The 22,413-nt window shown below is 33.3% G+C and overlaps 1 protein-coding gene across 15 annotated transcripts; it reads right to left on the reverse strand.

Annotated features, from left to right (window-relative positions):
- Positions 1–154: 154 nt before the first annotated feature.
- LOC126761264 (epsin-1) lies at positions 155–21,124 on the reverse strand. 15 transcript variants are annotated; one of them, XM_050477290.1, is made up of 12 exons: positions 12,758–12,936; positions 11,241–11,418; positions 8,868–8,956; positions 8,120–8,775; positions 7,895–8,060; positions 7,339–7,827; positions 7,174–7,276; positions 6,866–7,113; positions 6,639–6,737; positions 5,127–6,092; positions 3,412–3,450; positions 155–2,922 (listed from the first exon to the last, which is right to left on the reverse strand). In XM_050477290.1, coding segments are annotated over exons 2-11 (2,847 nt in total). In that variant the 5' UTR covers positions 11,242–11,418; positions 12,758–12,936; the 3' UTR covers positions 155–2,922; positions 3,412–3,420. The 15 variants fall into 15 exon arrangements, with proteins under 15 accessions (XP_050333247.1, XP_050333236.1, XP_050333237.1 ...); XM_050477279.1 differs by lacking the exons at positions 3,412–3,450; positions 12,758–12,936 and adding an exon at positions 20,964–21,124; XM_050477280.1 differs by lacking the exons at positions 3,412–3,450; positions 12,758–12,936 and adding an exon at positions 20,913–21,124.
- Positions 21,125–22,413: the final 1,289 nt, after the last annotated feature.

Raw genomic sequence — 22,413 nt, forward strand, 5'->3', positions numbered from 1 at the left:
GCTGCAAATTTTCGTGATTGCTGTCATATGAACTGTGCATTTCTGCTTCTTCTTCTTCACTTCAGCCACGCTTTCAATGCTAAATTTGTTTTTTATACTTTCATATTGCACCTTTGTTGTTCTTATTGTTAATTTGTCAATAAAAATGCTTCAATTAGGTTTTTATAAAATTTTTTTGGTTTTGTATATATTTTTATGTTCTAAATAAATAAGAAATTATATTAGTTTAGTTGATTTTCTTATCGTTTTTGTTGTTTTATATTGCTGCTAAGCTTGAGTGTTGTTTAGTTTACCATTTTCACCGGCCTATTTCAATTGTAAATTTAATGTCGTGTGTTTGGGGCAAATATTCTTGCGACAGCAGTGTTATATTTTATGCTCTATTAAAGATGAGCATTGTAGTGGAAGTAAGCGATATCGAAATGGTCGAGCAACTTCATATAATCTATATAACTGTACTCAAAATATTCCAAAGTGGTTGAACACTGTTTCCATTTTTTTATTCTGACCAATACTGTGATTTCCGCGTGCCTTTAGAATTGCAATTGAATTTGTGAAATTAATTATTAAATAAACGAAACATCTGGCAATCCCGGAATGCATATTTCAAAAAAAAAAATAAAACTTGTTTTCTGTACAGTAAGGCGCTTGCTTATACGTTATTGTCAGTTGGGAGCTGAAATTTCATTGAAATTTTTATCACTCTTTGTTTGGATCAGTTTAATTCCGACTGCAGACCTGAAACTCTTAGTTACTTGAAGTCGAGAAATTGAAAACCTTCTTCGCAAATTGTTAGCAGCATTCAAGGAGACTTTAGACAAAAACAACAAATACTATATAATCCAATACGTAGGATACCGAGGAAGAAGGCCAGAAACATCTAGAAAAAAGCAGAAGAAGGTCGCACTATTACTATTGATTAAACACTATTCAAAATGTTCTCCAATGTATGGAAGCCTCTTTAGATAAGAGCGCCATAAACTTGCATGAGACATTGTTAGCTCTTATATACTCGTGGCATATTTAAGGGGGTATTACCACGTACTAAATGTACCATTTTCAGTTGATTATACCACTCTATTGATTTATACCAGTTGTTTGTTCGATTTGCGATTTTCCAAACTTTGGCAAATATTTATAGCAACAGTAAATTGAAAAACTAAGGCACGTTCCATGACAATCGTTTGTAACCGGAATGGACTCGGATTTTTATCAGGCCGAAGCTTGTCTGTTCGATAGCATTCCTCATGGTTATTTGTGGAGTCTTTTTTGACGCTATAACAACAAAAACTAAATCGTTTTAGTTACATCTATATTGCAAACAAGGTTCGGATTAAAAAAGGGTCCGTGTCGGTCACATAAACGGTAACAATATGCACAAAATTGACTGGGAATCTGATGTTTGTTACTAAAACAACAACGTCCGAATCAATATCCCCTTGGATACTTCGACATCGGTTGCAGAATTACGCCATGAAATCGTATATTACAACAAATTTTAACCAAAAATAGTACGCTCCGCTACAACAACACTACAATGCTCCGCCAATAAATAAAAAAATATTTGCAAGTGTAAATATTTACAATTCTATAAATCAATATGCAAAAGCAGTTAAAAATAATTGTATTTAATAAATTTGCTCAAATATTGTTGTTTTTACACAAATTTAACACAACACGCATGTTACATTGTGAAATAAATTTGTTTTTGTAAATTTTATGAAATGAAACAAAATCATAGCGCTTAGATTGTATAGCTTGTATGAGTTGTAGTTAAAATGAAATAAAACAGTTAGTAGCACAAATGGTATTATGTCACATAATCGTTGATACCTGCTACCGGCTAAATAAAGTCACTAAATGGTAATAATAAGCTTGTAAGCAGTAATAAACATTTTGTAGGCTATTTCTTGCACATTTTAATAATTTTGATTCGCTTTCTTAATTTAGCCTGGCTGTTAACGCTTTCATTTGGTTTAGTATTTTGTAAATATAATATATAGGTATATAAGTGGTACACATCGTTAGCTGTCATTATTGGTTGAACGCATACAACAGTATTACAACAAACATAATTTCTCTGGCGCTTAGCAAATTGCAACATAGCATTGTTCATAGTGTTCCTTTTCATACATGTGTATGTGTTGTGTATATATAAAAATATTTTTTTGTATACATATCGCTTTTGTTAAAAATTACAAGAGAAAATTATGGAAAATTTACAACGAATAAAATATTTAAACAATTAAAATTTCTATTGGATTTGAAATAAAATATTGTAGAATCGGTGTTTACACAATCGTTTCGCATACCGTAACAGCTTAATTTCATACGTTTATATAATTCTAGGTGTCTGTGTGTGAGTGTGAGTGATTTTAGGTAATTTCTTTGTTTTTAATTGATCTGCTGCTTAGGCAACATATTGAAGAGCGTAATGTGGCTATGTGTATGTGGTGGCAAATGCGCATATTTTTTTGGTTTACATTTAACATGCACTACCTTTGAGGTGCTTGGAAATTTTTATTTTTGGCGCTACAACCACACACACACACGCACGCATGCGCTCACAACAGTTTGTTGCGCGCTCTCTGCTCGTTTGACGTTCTCTCTCACTTTGTTTAACACGCTCAATTACAACTGTCCTGTCCGCTTTTCAAACATTTATTACAATTATAATACTTATATTAAATTTATACTCCTTACTATCATTATTGTTTTTTTTTTTTTGTTTGTTTTAGTTTCTCTCTCTTTTATGCGTAAATATGTCTATATAAAAAAAGAAATCTTTATTCCTCTAACTCGCACACGCTGTTTTATAACCCGCCCTATATAAATTTCCGCATTTAAAAAACTACTTTACGATAAGAATGGATTCGACGACGATGCTGCTTCCGGGTTCATCCAAGGCATATTATTGTTGTTCTGAAATGGAGATAGGAAATCGTTTAATTTTCGAATACCATGAAATATTACTGTATACATATGTGTGATTATAAGAAACAGAAAAATTCATAAAAAGTGAAATTTTTTCAAAATTTTACATTTGCAAATATTTATTTTTGCACATAATATGGCTAAAAGTATATAATATACACACTAAGTAACTTGTTGGGTTAGTAGGGCGCCGCAATTGTCATGCATATATCTTTTTAGCTGAATTTTTCTCGAATGTTAGTTTACTCGCTACATATATTTAGGTTATTTACAAGTGTTCTATGCAGCTACGACAACTTTCTACTGGTTAGACAATAAAATAACGCAGCAACTCATAAAAAACTTCGAAACATTTCATAAACATACAATAATAAAGAGTTATAAAACATTTCGAGTTATTTTTTTTTTATTTTTTATGAATTTGCGCCTGCGTATGGCATGCGATTAATATTTGTTTAAAGCGTTTATTAAGTTTACCCATTGTTTTTATTTAAGCGTCCAAGCCTCCATTGTTGGCTATAAGATACAAAATTTTGAGAAATTATGTGGAAGTAATACTTGTGAGTACATAAGTATATACTATGTATGAATGTGGAGCAAATATGTTTCAAAGAGACAAACGTTGGTTAAAGGAGCGCAGAAAGTGGAAGTAAGAAGGGGTAGCAAGAAAAACATTAGCTTTGTTGTAAAATTTAGTTATCAAGGATTTTGTAAAATAAAAACAAAAAATAGGAAAAGTTACTCAATTTATTTTAATTAGCAAGATTTTGTACCTAAATGTATTATTGCAAAAAGTTCATAATTTTTAAAGAATCCCTGAAATTTTAATTATTTGAAACTTGTTTGGATTGAAAAATATTCAAATACTAAATATTTAATATTTTGAAGTGTGTTTACATAAAAAAAAATAAGTAAATAAAACAAAAAAATATAAACAAATACAAAAAAAAATTAAAAAATGCATTAATGTATAAAAAATTTTAAAAATATATACATACATATATTATAATACTTTCTGAGCAATTCTAAGTATTTTTTGAAAATTTAACATCTTTCTTAAATTATTTAAGCCTGCAGGTGATCCTAATCTGCAATAGGAAACGATTTCGTATATATTTACATTTTTTTTATCCTGAATGTCTTGAAAAATTTTTTATTTTTTTTATTTTCAATAGGAAACGATTTCGTATATATTTACATTTTTTTTATCCTGAATGTCTTGAAAAATTTTTATTTTTTTTATTTTCCACAATACTAGCCGTTTACTTTTCTTATTAAATAAGTTCTTTTAAATGTTTGTGCACACCGTTGCATACTTCCCGACGCATTATTATTTATTCTATATTATTATGTATTTATTACTTGCTAATTATTCCCCGAACAGGGTATATTAAGTTTGGAGACCCTATAATATATGTATGTATAAATGATGAGCGTGACTGAGCTTAGTCGATTTAGCTATAACGATCTGTCTGTTCGATATCTTTTTGAGATATCGATTTGAAATTATTCTTCACAAAATCTGGCATGGATTATTAGCCAAGGCAACACTACAATTTTTAAACAAGTTGTTCTATTCGGACCACTATAGCATATAGCAGTCATACTATTTTATTTATTAGTATTACGGCTTCGGTACAGCCGAAGTTAATGTTTTTTATACCATTGAAGAAAAAAATGTTTTTAAAATTCATTGGCTGCCATTCTAAGGCATTCTTACATTATTATTACTTAATCCGAAATATTTAATTTAATAAAATCAATCTTTAGACACTTTAAACCTACCAAAGAACCTAACTGTGCAATATTGAATGGACAGATCACGCTGCTTAAATAAACAATAGAAACCAATTAGTTCCAGTTAAGACCTAATTTCAAATAAAATTAAAAACAATACAAAACAAGAAGAAAACTAGCCAAACTAACAAAACAAATAACGAGCAACGAATAAAATCGGAGCAATATAACAAATAGAAGTACGCAACTAATGTCAAATTAACAAACTCAAATATCAATTGTAAAAATAAACGCTCGTCACAGCAACAAATTCAACGCAATAGCATAGCAATGAACTCAACAAATATGTATTGCACGCTTTATAGCCAACGTTAACAAGTACAGCAACTTTGCATTAATACAGTACTATTTTCAACTTTTTCAGAGCAATCAGAGCGTGTTTAATGGACACTCACTTCCAGCTTACAGTTGCCCAACGACGATGACGATAAGGTGGACGTCGAAAATATTGCATTATTGTTATCGATATTATTTCCATAATTGTTGTTTTGGTTGTGGTTCATTGAAGAATTCGCATCGAAGAAGCCATAATTGAACAGCGAGCCACCGCCAGCACTGCCAGCACCGCCGGCGCCGCCATTGTTATCAAAGCTGTTGCCAAAACCGGCGGCATAACCAAATGTTGTTTGCATTGTTGTACCTGACGTGGGCAACATCGATACCGGCGCTATTTTAATGCCCGGCGTGTCGGCCAGAGCAGCTGTCAAGGCATTGCTGTAGCTTGACGTCAACGACGCTGCTGGATATTTGTCATTTGCACTGCCGACCGGTGGCTGGCCAAATGCATAATTCGATAAAGGATTATTGTTGTTGTTGGTGTTATTAGTATTAAAATTACTATTGGCACTCGGAAAATCGGGCTTAATTGCGTTGCTGAAGTCAGCAAAGGGCTGAAATTGAGTGGTAGTGGGTGCGAGTGTCGACTGAAAGCGCAGCGTATTGTTGTTGACTTTGCCTTGGAAGCTGCGTAGCGTATTGGTTGAGGCTCTCTCATGCAGATCGGTGTCGCTGTCGCTGGCAATTTGCATATTACGTATATTATCTACACTTTGACTATGAATTTGTACTTGTGTTTGGAATTGGTGTGGTCCATCATGTTGACTTTTGTTATTGTTATTATTGTTGTTGTTATTACGATATATAAAAAAGTCGCTTGAGCTGGCAAACGAAGAGTTGAAGACTTCATAATCACTTTTGGAGTATTGCATAGCTTGTTTGTTGTCATTATTGAAGTTGTTGTTGGTTTGTTTGTTATTACTATTATTACTGTTGTTCAGTATGTCATTGTGATTATGCTCATTGCTGCTATTAAAACTTGTAAAGTCGTCGCTATCGTAATCAGTAAAGAAGTTTCTGGAGGACTTAGTTGTCAAAAGAAGGGAAGAATAATTTTACGTTGTTGTTTTGGTTGTTTTTTTCATGCGTAAGCAAACATTTTTTTGGTGAATTGAGAAGAGAAATTAAATGTTTAAGAAGAAAAAGAATTGATAATTGTAGAATTTAATTGAATTAATAAAGTCTAATAAAATTACAAGTTAAATAAGTTAAATTATAGCAGATTATAGTAAGTAAAAAAATAAAGTATTTAGAGCACATTCACTATAAAAATGTAATTAAACGAAATAATCACAATAAGCAATACATTTTGTTGGGGGATAGTATTTAGGTAAGAATTTTGAAATCTTAGACGATTCCCCAATACATTTCGCAACCCTTTAATGACACCGCATAATGCATTTCAGACCCTAGCAGACCATGCACCAAAAATATTGGTTTAAATTATTCATAATAATAATTTCAAAGTCTTCTTCTTTACTTGAAAAGATCTTTTGCTAGAATTTTCAAATTAATTTTCGCATGTTTTATGCAATTATGGCATTAACCTATGACTGTATGGCTGAACGTACCTGAGACGCATTAGTGGAGTTAGCAACCGGCGCCCAAGGATCCTGATTCATAGTCATAGCAAAAGGCTGTTGCTGTTTTAGCTGGTTAATGGACGGTACCTGTAAATAACAGTAACAAATTTATAGGTTATTTTTGTTATAACTTTCAGTAGCTGCTGAGTGTTCGTAACCTAACTTTTCCAAACCAAGCAAATATAATATAAGCAAATATTACATAAGCGACTCACCGCAGGCTGTTGTTGTTGGAATAGATTTGTTTTTGGTGGTATAACAGTATCGCTAAATGGATTGTAGGCAGCATTGCCAGCTTGTGACTGCGTTTGCACGGGCTTTATTAGATTATCCAAGTTAACTAATGACGAGTTTTCACCTAAGAACGATTGCGGTGTTTTCAGTTGTTTGTTCGTATTCGTTGATGATGCATTGAGCGATGAATTCGTTGCAGACAGAGGATCCATTTCATCGAGTAGTGATGCTGTGTTGAAGATGCAAAATAGTTTTAGTAAATTAAAATGAGAATTCCAAACAAAATTACCGTTATTGTTGTTCGAAGCACTTATCAAGTTGTTAGTTAGTAAATCGCCAGTCTTATTACGATTGGTTATTATATCGAACTCATCCAAATCGGGCGAAGGCTTCTGGAAAATATTGTTATTATTTTATATGATTTAATGTGAAGTACGATTTTATACCGCCATACCTTAACCGCACTCGTTTGATTACTCTTCCAAGGGTCATCACTGGTCGCACCGGCTTTGGGCGCCCATGGGTCGACATTAGGCGCAGCCGCTAGTGGTGCCATAGTAACTGGTTTCACACTTTCCGTCAACCAAGGATCTGTTGGTTCCACTCTCTCCGCTGCAGGTGCACCACCAATAGCGCCCGTTTTCGAAAGCCAAGGGTCTAGGCCACCAATAGCACCGCCACCAATGGAATTGCCATTCAAAATCGCTGCGCCACCAGCCGCACCGGCAATGCCAGCGCCATTGCTATGCAGCCAACCCTCAGTTGACGAGCCAGAAGCGACGGACGGCGATTGTGTGCGTGTTAGACCCCAGGCATCATCACCATTACTGCCTATACCGCCGACGGCGCCCAACGGCGCTGGAGCGATGGCGGTACGCATAGCTGCGGCCGGTTGCCAAGGATCGATTTGTGGCGATGATGTGCCCGACCAAGGATCAGATAGCTGCGAAAAATTTATATAGGACCAACAGTAACATATGTAAACTAATGTAAATTGTTGTTGGAAATACCTGACTCCCAGCTCGTGCCGGTGTGGCCCATGGATCGCCACTGCCGCCTGTGGCGCCCAACGGTGGACTCGAAATGCTCGTGGCACCCAAAGAAATGTCCAGCAAATCTAACAGATGTGATTGTGGTTCTTCCTTTTTAGGCGCCGCAGCTGGAACCGTTTGATCTCTGAAATAGTAGATAGATGTAAATATTTTGTTTCCGGAGTAGTCAATAATTGTACACACTTGAAATCTTGTTCACTCTGGCTCAGCGCAAGCTGTAGTCGCACATCATCGCTGCGTCGCTTAGCCTCTTCTTGTTCGGCTTCTTCGCGCGACATCGCCATGGCCAACTGCAATTGAAGCTCCTCTTCGCCCGCCGTTTGTGGACGCACCAACTCAAGTTCGGACACCGGCTTCGGTTCCTCCTGCCAGCCGGGCGGCATATCACGATGCGTCGGTCCATCAATATATCCATCACTACCAAAACCACTGGGATGTTGAGCGAAACGTTCTTTCGCCTTCAAAGCTTTCACGCGCTCATTCTTCAAACGCTCATCGTCTTTCAATAAATTCACCAGCTGCTTAGCCTTTTCGCGCACATGCGTGCCCTGATCTTTACCCTCTTCAAAGTACACGAATTCACGCAGTGTTTGTATGGCGAAAATATTCTCTTTGCACTGTTGCGCCACCTTCTCTGTGCCGGTTTTGATTAAATACTCCAACAGTATGAGCGCTTTGTAGACATGACGCCAGTTCTTGCCATGATCATTCAGGCGCTTCCAAATCATTTGCATTATCTCCGAGAAGGCAACCACATTGTAGGTGAGATCGGCGATTTCGGCCATTATCGTGGCCGACGGCCCCCACGGGTCATTGGAGGTGGCCTCACGTACTTTTACCTGTGAAAAAGAGTGAAAGAGCGCACGAGAAAATATACATTAGAAGAGATTTATGATTATGTGGAAGAGACTGGGGTTTGGAGCCAGCTTACCTGCGCATCTGAGTAGTTGTGCGCAAGATTTTTGATGTTCCGACGTAGACCAGCGACATTCACTTGCATGTCTTCCTTTTGTTTTCGCACTTTGGATGAGATAAATAATCGATTATTTTGTGTCAACAAAACAGAAAATTATTTACTAATATTATTAGACATGAATTAAACAAATTCCTTTGAACTCTTAGCTTGTAGAACATGCAAATGGATATATTTTCCTCTACGAAGAATTCAACTTTTTTTAGATTCATAACGGTTATCAAGAACAAGCAGGGATGCAAAGGTCCTGCTAACTAACTTTAAGTTAATAGTGGAATTTAAAATAGAGAAAAAACGATTATGCGCCTATATGTAGGCAACACGCTAATAAGCGCTTATAGTAAAAAGCAATGCATAAGAGCCTAAATGTATGCAATGACGCATAATTTTGCTCCCAAATATTTTTCCCGTCAACTTTTTGGCTAAACATTGCATACATGCTGTTCTTGTTGTTATGTGTATTATTATTATGGTATGCATTTGTTAATAAAAACTTGAAAATTGGATGGCAGGCGTTGCAGTGGCGATTTGTTTTGTCAACCAGGGTTATCGAGTTTGAACAGAAGAGCACTTTGTGGTTAGAGGATGAAATGAAAATAAAAATTATTAAAAACAAATGCTTGCATTTTTGGTTAAAAGTATGTATATGGCCGCAGTTGTGTGTGGAGAACAATAAATTTTAGTAACAAAAATCATACTTTTTATAAAAATTTCGATGTTATAAGTTATTTAGAAACGCTTTAATTATTATTATTTTTTTATGCAAAATTCAAAAACTAAAACAGAACTGTCTCACACGTGCCACACACTTAATTGATCCCAAATAAATTAGTATAACCAAAAACTGAAACTATAACGAAAACAATTAAAAGAAAACCACAAAATTTAAAGTGCCAAAGGCACACTTTTTGTGGTAACAGCAATTTAAATAAGAATGCGGGATTTTTTTATGCGAGTGCACTCAATTATTGAAAATAATGGACAAGGCGATAAAGGCGATTTTGAAAGATGGTTGGACAATTACTTGTTTTTGGTGTTATTAAGGTGGAACAAATTGTAAATATGCGTTTATGTATGTATATATATGTATATGTATATGAATAGTTGCTTTTAATATAGAAATGCACCAGGAGATAGGCACACTTGAGTGAAAAACTGCGAACATATTTTATTTGAAATAAAAATGTTTATGCATCAGAATGTTCATTTAAAATACAAATGGAAAAAAACAATATGTTATATATATAAATGCAAAAGTACTTAAGTATAGAGTATAATTATTGTAGTTTGGGAAATAATTCGGAGTAAATTAGAAGTGAGGAATCGGAATATATAATTTCGAAACACATTCGGAGTAGTTTCGGAATGAGTTCGGAGTACATACATTTTTAGTATAAATATTTAAAATTTAATGAGGTTTTCTATGGCATTTTATTCGCTCTTTTATTTAATTGGTGGAGTATATACATATCACCCTTATGTCTATACTATCTAAACTTATTCAAAGGAGTTCTACGGGTACCGATATAAGCAATGTTCTAATTTTGAATGGTCGAATAAAGAACTTTAAACGAACCAGTCATGATTTCGTGATTAATTAAATATATCAAAGTCATAGAATTTTTCAGGAGCACGAGAGAGAAACGAAAGACAGCACTTTATTTTGAACACGTGTCGCAAAAGTCTTTAAAGGCGCCACTGTGAAGACAACTCCAGGTTAAAGTCATTTAAACTGCTGTAGATAAAGGAGGACAATAGAAAATGCATAGTAAAACAAAAAAGGTTTTGTTAACGATTTGAGGGGTCAAAGACTAAAATCCAATCTACGATCTCTCCTCATTTTATCCGATGATCGATATTTCTTTTCGAAATTTCATAAAATAAATATAATTAATTTCTACAGAAATATGCACAAAATGAAAGTTCAACGAACACACAACAAAAGACGGGGATGAAGTGCAGAAATATTTGAATTTCAGCTAAGCTGTGGATATTTATGAGAGTGGTAATGCTTATGTAACACAATTCAAATACAAATGCAAATACATATAATATGTGTGAAGTGAATTGATGCACAAGAAAAGTATGTATGTATGTAAAAAGAATAGGTAGATATTTAGTAAATTGCATTTCATTGCATTGATGCGTTTATTCAATAAAAATAGAAGAATATTTCATAATTGCTAATGATACAAACAAACAAGCTAACATACATAGATATATATATATATGTATGTATATGTATGTATATGTAGATATGCAATTCGAATATTTGCTAATAATTGTAAAATTGTATAGTATGTAGTAGGTAGTAGTTGTTGTAGGACTTACTTTTGATTGTTTTCGCTACGCTTAGTTTTTTTGCTTTCTTTATGTACTTTTTCTTAAACTTTTATGGCTTTGCGTTTTTGCGTAAAATGCTAGTTTTTATTATTATTTTTTTTTTAGTTTTACTTTTTTGCTCTTGTCGAGTTGTAGATTTTGTTTTTAGATAGTGCTCCAAAGCAAGCTATGAGATACAAGATACAAGATAATAATACAATAAAATAAAAATAATGTACATTTTTGTGTGTAATTATTATATAAGAAATTAAAGGACATTACACTAGGACAGGCGTACAAAGCGAACACATAAAAATACGCAGAAATTGAAAGAAAACTGCAGAGAGCTAAAAAAAAGAGCTTCGAGCTTATTTTTTTGTGAACAAAAATAAGTATATTTCTTCCCCGAAGCAGTCGCAATTGTTATCTAATTAAAACCTGTTTAAAATATTTTAAAAATTATTTTTTAATACATAATGCCCTCAATCTTTTAGTCAGCACAGTCAACCATTTCTAACCAAATTCTAACACTGGTTACCCTAACTTATTGATCACTTTTACTAATTTTATTCAATTTATTACTTATTAATATTTTATTAATTTACAAAAATATTGCCTACATTACGGCATTCAATCTAAATACCCAACTCATCGTTCTACCAAGTCATACACCTCTCAGAGTGAAAAGTAATTTACAGATTTTTATCACTAACTACTTTTGCCTTATTATACATATACATATGTATATAAATATCCGTGTGACGAAGCGAGTAGATATAGCCATCTCCGTTCGTCTGTATATACATATATACGCCTAGTATCGCAGCTTTTTCCCCATATCGATCATACTCAAATCCATGTATGGAAAACTCTTTATTTAATCAAATATCTTCACGAAATTTGGTACAGACAATTGTCCAAGGCAACACTGCAACATCTGTACAAATTGTTCAGATCGGACCACCATAGCATATAGCTACCCTACAAACTGACCGATCAAAATCAAGATAAACCCCTTTTTATACGCTTTTATGCTATAAGAGATGCTGCTATAAAAAGTACCATAGCTTTGGTCTAGTCGATTTAACGGTGTTTCTTGTGCTGCTATAAAAAGTACCATAGCTTTGGTCTAGTCGATTTAACGGTGTTTCTTGTTTTTAGTTCAGTTTGAAAAGTTTTAACTTTGTTGTTTATTACGTATTATTTTATTTGCTTCCCACTATGCAAACATTTGTCACGCTTATTAATGGCCAAGTATACACATGTTGTTTTGATTTTTACAGTTTTCTAAAAATCCATTGCCGCTCTTTAAGAAACATTCGCAGACCATATTTTTAATCCATTCAACAAAATGTCGAACTTTGTTTTACAACTTGAATATTAGTGATCATTCAAACAACACACAGCTGTTTCTATTTACAGCAAAAATATATGAAATGGTCACTATGAACAAATAAAAGAACACTTTTAAAGCAGTTCCAACTACACTAAAAAACAAATGAACACATGTTTTATGTGTTAAGTACCTTTGTGTTGCAGAACCAAAAGTAAAAGTTTTTATATTTTCCTGTACTATAACACTTCAAACTTTAACAGAAAACTACCGAAAAAATTCAACAAACTATAAGCACGGAGTAAGGAGAACGCACAAAAATTGTACAATACCTTCTCGTCAAGTTCACGCGAAAACTGAGGTCACGCAACACCTTTGCAATCAACATTGGCCCTACCGACGTGCGAAAGAGTATGAAAAATTATGCCTATGAGAGTAAAAAATAGCAAAATACATATGTACATATATACGCAGCCAAAGCTAACGGCGATTATTATAAGAAATAGCAACAACAAAGAAGAGCTGTATTGAGTAGAGCGCATAGCAGCAGTCTGAGTTCTAAATACAATTATCTGCATATGCAAAGTATGAAAATAAGCGGGCGAATAGATACATACACACATGCATACGCATACTTTTATGAATTTCCATAATCACCACCACAAAAGACATAAAAACCACTAAACTAAGGTACAATAAAATAATGGAAAACGCCGCAGACAACAAAACGACTTTCAACAAAAATACATACGTACATACGTCAGCACACACTGACCATTATTCTCCAGAGTCCAAACACAACACACACACATAGCCAAAGGATTTGCCAAACCAAAATAACCACACCAAATGCGAATTCATACTCAACATACATACATACATACATACGTATACATGTATGTATAAGTTTCTGTAAGTATATTGGCAAACAAACCAAAAACAAAGCGAAAAAGTGAATAATTCAATTTGCAAATTGCGAAAAAAGCACTACGTTGAGGCAAAAGTGTTTAGGTGAAACCCTAGCAATGCGAAAGAACTAAAATAAATAGGGGAAATCGCTACAGCTGACCGCGAAGCTGGCTGTAGATTTAACAATACTTTAATGGGCATATATTTTTGTGATTTTGTAGGTTTGCATGCACTATATGCCTACTTATACGTATCAGGAAAGATTTGCTGTAATTAATATAAGAGAATTAGCTAATAAGTGCTAGCTAATATATATTTTTCTGATATCTCTTTTACATAATATACTAAAATCGGTTTTTTTTTCTCAGTTATTCCCATTATAACACACTTTAATCACCACTGAGTGGTTTGAGAGGGGAATTAGCTAGTGATTGAACCACAAAAATAAACAATACAAATAATAATGATTAAATTCGTTACCTTACAATTATTAAAATTGATGTAAAATATTGCTTGAAAGCTTGGCAGATTGAACGCCTCGAAATTTTCCATACCAAATTAGTTGCTCATACGCCCTGTCGAGTAACTATCGCATTTGGGATAAAACTGAATGGAATTTAACAAAATAAAAATAAACTAGCAGAAACACAGAATTAAACTACATGCAATATGATTGGAAGATATAAAGAAAGTAAGGTGGGATATAACAGTGATCCTTAAAAAAGAATAGAGAAAAAGAGAAACTAATAGTTAAATCCAGCTAACTAATGTCTGATTCCCTTTGCCAAAGGCAAACAAAGTACTACGTTAATTATTCAATTCTATCAGTTACGTTTGTGTTAGACCTGTGGCCATGGTAAGCTATTTATCGATTTATTTACAATATAGTGTATGACCACGTGTGGCCACAACTATGAATCATACATATATGCATACATTTATACCTACAACTGACACTACTGTGGCGTCAAATAGAACTAGTAAGAAAAATTCTTGACTGTCTCGTCGAGTTTCTTCGATGAAAATAATTGTTCACAACGTTAAATTCGATATTGAAAAGAAAGTAGCTCGAAAACCTCATATTTGTATCATTGAGTCAGTCTAACTTTTTCGAAATCAAATTATTCTCATTTGTTTTGGTCTATAATCGAAATAAACTTTTTTGTCTATATTGACCTAGCATAAAATTGATGTAATTCTGACCACCGACATCTCAAGGGATATCGCCATGTAAAAATTACCAATTGCTTGTTTAGAGAGATGATATTCGGCTAACTGTTGGATCTGATAACTTTTAATATTAGAACGAGCAATTAATTTTACTACATGGTATAAACTTTTTGATTTCTTCAAGTTCGCCTGAGTATTTTTCCCCTTTTACTTATATTCCTTCTGTTGTTCACTTCAACTGAAACTAAAAATAAATTAATTGGCATGTAAACAACAGCAAACACGTGGTGTTGATATTTACTTTGGTGGCAAGCGAGCAAAAGACGAGGCCTCGGCTACAATGAACACACGAAGCGCCATGCAACTTCTCTACAACGACTGATTTGTAGTTATGCTAAATCGATGACATGCAGAACATTGTAATATATTCATTTCAAAACGAGTATCCAACTACTCACACGAAATGCAATGTAGCTGTGCAGCGGAAGTGAGTTCATGGAAAGAGTATATAAATTAAAAGTGTTTGTATGAGCAGATGGGCATAAAAGTTGTATTTTTAAGTAAAATAAATTTCTCTTGAATTTTATACACAATTACTAAAAATGACCCTTGATTGTCTGCTGAAGACAAATAATTAGTTTGCCGTTGACTTCATTTCTGACTTTGTGGCTGTGACTATTCACTATCAAAAGTTGCTTTTGGCTAGTTCGATTGCAGTGAATATTCGGTTAATTGACTGACTGACTGCTGACTGATTTAAGTACTGATAATTGATTTTTGAATAATCACAATATTTTATTGAATACGGCGTTTTATTACCGATATTTATTCGTCATTCATCCATGTTTGCCCACTACAACTATTGAAATCATCAATGACTTGTGACTATATACTGACATATTTACAACGAAACACTACTCACTATTTCCTTCGAGCCATTTCGGCTTTAATGGCATTTTCTGTTTTATAAATATTTTTAACGTAATCTTATCAACTGCAATGAAGGCTGACAAGTATTTGCCAGTGTTTTTTTTGAGTATATGTGTGTGTGATTTTTTACCTTAACATCTGAGTTTTGTTCGTTTCACATGCGTACAGATATAAACATATACATACATATATGTGGTATGTATATGTATGTTTATAAACACACCTATGTATACTTATATATTGTATATGTATATGTACGTATGTATGTTCAAACTGTGCTGATTATAGACGAAAACACTTTCATGCTAATATATTGCACTTCTATACATATAGAAACATATGTATGAAAAGCAATTTTCATATGAAATGGCGAGTTGTCAAAAATGTTCTTTATCACACTAAGGTGTAAATTACCGTAATTTTTGTGATATCGCATTTCGCCCTGAATAAAGTCGAAAAAAATACAAATCAGATTGAAATGATGGCATAAATAAACAGTGGGTAAAATACCATGAATAATTGAAAGGCATTGCGACTGAAAACATATTATTAGAATGAGAAACTTAAATGTTTCTTAAAACTACAACTACACTCTAAAAGAGAACACATACATGCCAGTTTGTGTGTTAAATAACTATTTACTCGGCACACTCTTGGACGTTGTGACGATAAATTAGATTTTGGTTACAGTTACGCCGAAGAAAAAATTTACAGTCGCAAAGTGTGGTTGGAAGAATACAAAAAAATATACATATAAGGCATAGCAACTGCTTACTTGTTATATAAGTAACAACAATAAATAAAATATAAACAATAAAAAAAATTAATAAATACAAAGCATAACAAACCCCGAACGCATATTAAAATAAAAAAACAAAATATTCATGATTTGGACAGACGTTATCACAGATATGGCCGGCATATATACTACATACTTACATACATAGTTTACAAATGCATATTTCACCGCTGATTCAAAGCGCTATGACTTATGAATGAACTTATATTGTATGAGCGAATGCGGTAAACTGACCGACTCTTGCTTTGTACTAATTAAAAATCGTTAGCATCGGTTCATTTGCATAAATTGGCAAATATAACGGAAAGCATGAACGGGGACAGTTGCTTCGGCATGAATATAAACTTAAAAAACAACATACATACATATATGTATATGATAATACTCATAATACAGAAATTTTAAAATGTGATGTCAAGAGATGGCGCAGAATGAAATGCAAACTTTCATACGTATGTATGTGTATATTTATATTTATACATATGTATATGTATGTATAAATTTGAGTGTTTTGAAAGTGTTTGTATGTATTTAACTGTTCTGAATTGGTAGTGGTAGCGCGAAAGCATACAACGGCCATTATGAAAGTAGTAAATATTTAACGGGTGCATGAACTTGACTTTCAGACAATTTCACTTAGCTCTCCGCCACCACCCTCGAGGCTGTGAGAGCAGAGCGCACACATTTTATTTATGTAAATGACTTTTAGCGCTCAAAGCTTCAATGCTATAAGTTCAATGCATTTTTGCCAAATTAAATCAGTGTACATACATACATAAAAATTACACGCAAGCACAAAAACAAATGCGAACTAAATAAAATCGGGTGTCTGCTTAACACACACAGTAGCAATTAAATGCAAAGAAATCCACAGAGAACTCTATTCATTGTACATTGATCTCGAAAGCTTGCACTTGCTTGCTCTCAACTGCGTCTTAGTACAGTGGGCGTCAAGTGTCTGGAGTTTTGGTGGTGCTGACGCAGTTGCGCGACAAAGCGAAGCATAACTAAACAAAGTCATAAAAATATATAAATATATATTTGAAGTATGTTTTTGTTGTGGTGATTGCACTTCTCAAAATAAGTTCTTTGTCTCAATGAAGTGCTTGTTATCGGGCATTTCAGTGATAAAAATCAAATATTCTAACCAGTTCGGCGCAAAATTAGAAACGTTGTTATTTAAAATGCAATTGGCCTTGCCTAGAGGAAAGATTTGCCTGAACAGTCTGAAAATAGATTATGAAAGGGATTAAAATGAAATTTAAATTTAATATGAATTTATTTGACGATGATTCAGCAGAATTCTCCAAATACAGCAATGGCCAAAGATTACAAGTTCTTTAAATTGCAACATTATAAAAAATTTGGTTGCGAGTGTGCCATTGAAAAAATTTAACCACAAATATCACACGTTTCCATATGTCGACAATTTCGAAATGACTGGTTAAATACTACACAAACTGATAAGCAAAAAAATACAAGAAAAGTACAAGGCTTGAAATTTAAAACAAGAAGAAACGTTAACTATGGTTGCACCGAAGCTATAATAACCTTCACAAGTACAAAAGTTTCCACAATATCATTACTTTGTTCAGTAAATTTTTATTGCAGCTATATGCTAAAGTGGTCCGAACTGAACAATTTCTTCGGAGATTATACCGTTGCTTTGGACAATTATCCATGCGAAGTGAAGTTGACTCATTAAATAAAAACTCATACAAGGACTTGATTTCAACGTTCAGTTTCTATGGCAACTATATGATATAATCTCCGATATCGGCGGTTCCGACAATGAACCGCTTCTATAAAAGTTTATACAGACAGTCAATGGGACGAACGTATACACTGTTAAGGCTAAATCGACTGTGCCGCGTCGGGTGTCACAAACTTAATAACAAGGTACTATTCAGGGTATAATAATATTTTTTTCACGATACACACTTGAAGGTGAGTAGTGCAAATACGAAATTAATGCTTGATAGCAAACGTATTACTTAGCTCCAGTGTTAATCTGTACATGTAGGTTTGTACATACATATCTACATATACTATATCCACATGTTTATTTATCATTGAAACAAACTAGCCATTCACTATTTCTAATTTAATAGATAATAAAAAGAGAAAATTAAATTATTCTAAATTGAGAATTGGTTTTGCTGCAGCAATATATAGGCGCTGTACTCAATATTTGAGGTGCTCCAAAAAAAGGTAAAGTCGTATTGAACTAAATCTTCTCAAAAGTAAACAACAATGAAAATTGCTACTATACATTGAATGCGCAACTTTTAAATTTTATTACATTTTCCGGCTTATTGATAATTCACTTTTATGTTACGTTTTGTACCAGTGCAACATAACAGCAACTGATGGTGCAATCAACATAACAAATGCAACTACAGTTGTAGGTTGTAAGAAAACTCACTGTTGATGATAAAGCACAATGTATTACTTTCAGCTAAGCATATAGTTACGTGCACAATGTCTTCTTTACAAATAAAAGTACACAAAACCATATACAATATGCATAAAATCCTAAAATTTTGATATGTTATTTTGGCTTTTTTACAAATAAATAATTGCGAGGCAATATAAATTAATGGATTGACAGATAAAACAAAATTTGAGCTCATTTACACATTACAAATCAATTACAATTCAATTCTCGTTTACTAAAAAATCACTCTTTATCACAAAAAAAACATCTTTGCATCACACAAATATGTAAACAATTGAGAACAATTCACTACTACTTTCTGACAACGTAAAACATATTCCTATTTACTCTTGACATACGCAAAATATTTAAATACTATGTTGTATTGCAGAAAGTGTATGAAAGCGAAGAACAAAATCAAAGCGGCAAAGCAGATAAGTAACCGCTTCCGGCAGACGGCAAAATGAGCGTAAATGTAGTGCACGGAAAAAGTAGTGCGCCAAGCTTACGGCATAGCTGAGTGTCCAAAGCGTTTTATATTACATTTACAGTTGTTGAAGCAGTAGCATAGCCACTCAGGTAAGGTCAAACAACTTCGTGATAGGGAATTTTGCGTACAAGTTAGTAGCTGGCGACGGCATCATTTGAATATTATTATACTTTTCTTCCAGTTATTTCGTAAAACCGAACTTTATTAAAAATTGCATCATATATTGTTAATTTCCCTCGATTACGTCGAAGAATAAAAAAAATTAAATTGAATTCTGCTAAATGAGTTAGCAAGAGGTTACACTATGTGGCGGATACAGCAACTCAGAGGAATAAACAATGCAAACAAAAATGAAAACAATAAATTACTATACAAAACTAAACAAACAATTTATAAAGTGAAACTGGCTGAAGTCCGAAATTAAAGTGCACATCTTACATGGCAATTGATTGCATATCGAGGTGCGCATATAAAAGCAAATACAATTGGCGATATTTTTATTTGAAATATGCAATCAAATATTGCTCGTAAGTGTGTTGATAAGTTTAAAACAAAAAATTAAAATAATTATTTGGCTCACCTGAGCCTTATATGTAGGTAGAATGCGTAGTTAAGTATTTGATTGCTTGCAGTCTGACTGCTGTTTTCCTTTTTGCGAACACTAAATTGTAGTTGCGGTTAAAGTAGAAGTTTCTCCGTTTGCCCCAGTCGCGCAAAGTCTCAGCTGAACAATGTCACGAGACACCGTCTGTTTGGTGTGCTAGCCACTTGCTCGAATGATAACTTTGGCACTGCGCTTAATTATATTTTTATTTTTTCTTACTAGGCCTATATTGGCGATGACACGTAAAACCACATAAGGGGGAGTATAGCGAACACAGCAGGAGCTTTTGTGTGTTGGAGTACAACTAGGATAGGGAATACCTCGACGATGAATTTCTGTACAATTTGTGTTTAATTTGCTATTGTAACTATTGCTGTCAATAGCGACCAATCTGCATATGTGTTCGGTTGCACTTTTGGGTTTGCCCCTTCTTCTATAGCTGCTCTTTACTACTTTCTTTCTTTTCCACTCGTAATATGTTCACCTTTGCACAATTTTAGTTTTCCTTGCACTAACGTTTCAGTGTTATTTGCACTATTGGATTTTTTCCAATTTACAATGAAATTTAGATTTTATTTAAGCTATGTTAGCTTTTCACGAAATATTACTAGTATTACCGTCCAAAATTTCTGTCGAACGAATACTGGATGAATGATTAGGTCGTCTGCCTTCTATGACCAGTAGGAATTTAAGAATGGGAGTGAAAGAATAATGCAAAACGTAAAGCGATGACAACTTATGACGTTTTTGGTTTCTTCTATTTACGATACTTCGCTGCTTTTCTGATCGTTTGGTACTGATTTGAAGCGATTGCTCCTGCTTCTTATTGCGTTATTTCGCTTTCGAAAGTAGCTATTTTTTTTAATTTCACTTCCTAAAAATAATACAAACTATAGTTAAGTCGTTAATAATTTCTAATAATAACAGATTCCCACAATTTTCATCACTCTAAATATGTATAAAACAAAACTAAGAGAAAATTCAGAAAACCAACTATTTTGTCATTCACCTTTGCTGATGGTTCGTATGTTGCAAAGGTTATTGTTTTTCTTGTGCTTACTTTTTCCGCTCCGAAACCAAACTTTTATCTATATATGTGGACGTCTAAGCTTATTTAAAATATTTTATCTTTATGAATAGCTTAATATTTTTCAACCAAAGAATTTTTACAAGTTTCTAATAAAAATATATAACAAAAAACAGGAGCAAATTTTGATCCCACAAACTTTCCAATTCTACGAATACAAAAACACTAAATACGCAGCAGTGTTGCATCTAAAGATGCCAATAACTAGAAAAAGAGATATGCTCGGACACTCAATTTATAGTCTACTATATCAATTTTTTAATTGAAAACTATTAAGTTGATAAAAAAGTCTTGTTTTTTACAATTCAAACCATTAGGTGCGCGTAATTAATATTTTTTATTTATGTAGGTGCTGGCAGCACAATGCTGATTTTCATAGACAGAGGCATCTGTCGTGTGATAGCAAGGCCTGCTTTAACCCCAATGTAAAAAAATTACAAAAAAAAATTAACTATTACAAATAACTAGTTAAGAGCAGTAATTAAAAAGCGTGTTAAATGATAAATATAATATTAACATCAAGGAATTTTTATACGTATAAACTAAGCTAATTTTAACTGTTCGTGTGCAAGCAATTGACTTATTTTTTAATTTGCTGAGTTCAAAACTCTCAAACTTATAGCCCTGACAGACGAGCTAAACTAATGTGCCTTAAGCAACGCTAATGCGCATTGAAATTTTATGGTGACAGACGGCAGACTTGTGCATTTAAACAGCTGATAGTGAAATTTGTTTATTTATTAAGAAAAAGTGAAATAAAAATGAATAAGATAAATTATTAATAGAAATTTTGTTATTTTTGAAAAAAGAAATAACTGATTGTAATGCGGAAAAGTTAAGAATATTGGAAAAATGGATAGCAAACTGTCTGTTGCTTATTTTCTGCCATCTAAAAAATATTAAAATTTGTTTTTGTTAATATACTTGCACATACATAATTTAATGAGCAATATAAAACTGCTTACCCCTGATGCTGTAAACGCGGAGGCGGCAGACTTTAAGCGACATCTGTCAAAAAATAGCAAAAATCGGCCATTTGTGAGCAATGTGGCCTACTCAAATCTGGTAAATTCAGCTAAATGCACGAAATTTTTGTGCATTGCAAAGTTGCATTAACATGGGTCAAATGCGCAAGTAAATGGAAATTAAGCCCGCTAATGCATATTCGCTCTGTCTTCTGTCAGGGCTATTACAAAAGCCTTCTGATCAAAGTATATGCGATATACTTCCATAGTTACATGCCGTAGGGCTTACTAGTTCGTTCAATACAAATATTATTTCATAACAGAAGTAAAACCATCTACATATGTGCTAAACAAATATACAGTTTATTTTAACCGTAAAATCCTATATTTTGTCCAAAGGAAAGAAACAAAGTTTATTTTCTACATATTGTTAAAATGAAGTTCATAAAGCTTAGTAG

Source organism: Bactrocera neohumeralis, chromosome 6 (assembly GCF_024586455.1).
Source record: "Bactrocera neohumeralis isolate Rockhampton chromosome 6, APGP_CSIRO_Bneo_wtdbg2-racon-allhic-juicebox.fasta_v2, whole genome shotgun sequence".
In the NCBI taxonomy this organism is placed as follows: domain Eukaryota; kingdom Metazoa; phylum Arthropoda; class Insecta; order Diptera; family Tephritidae; genus Bactrocera; species Bactrocera neohumeralis.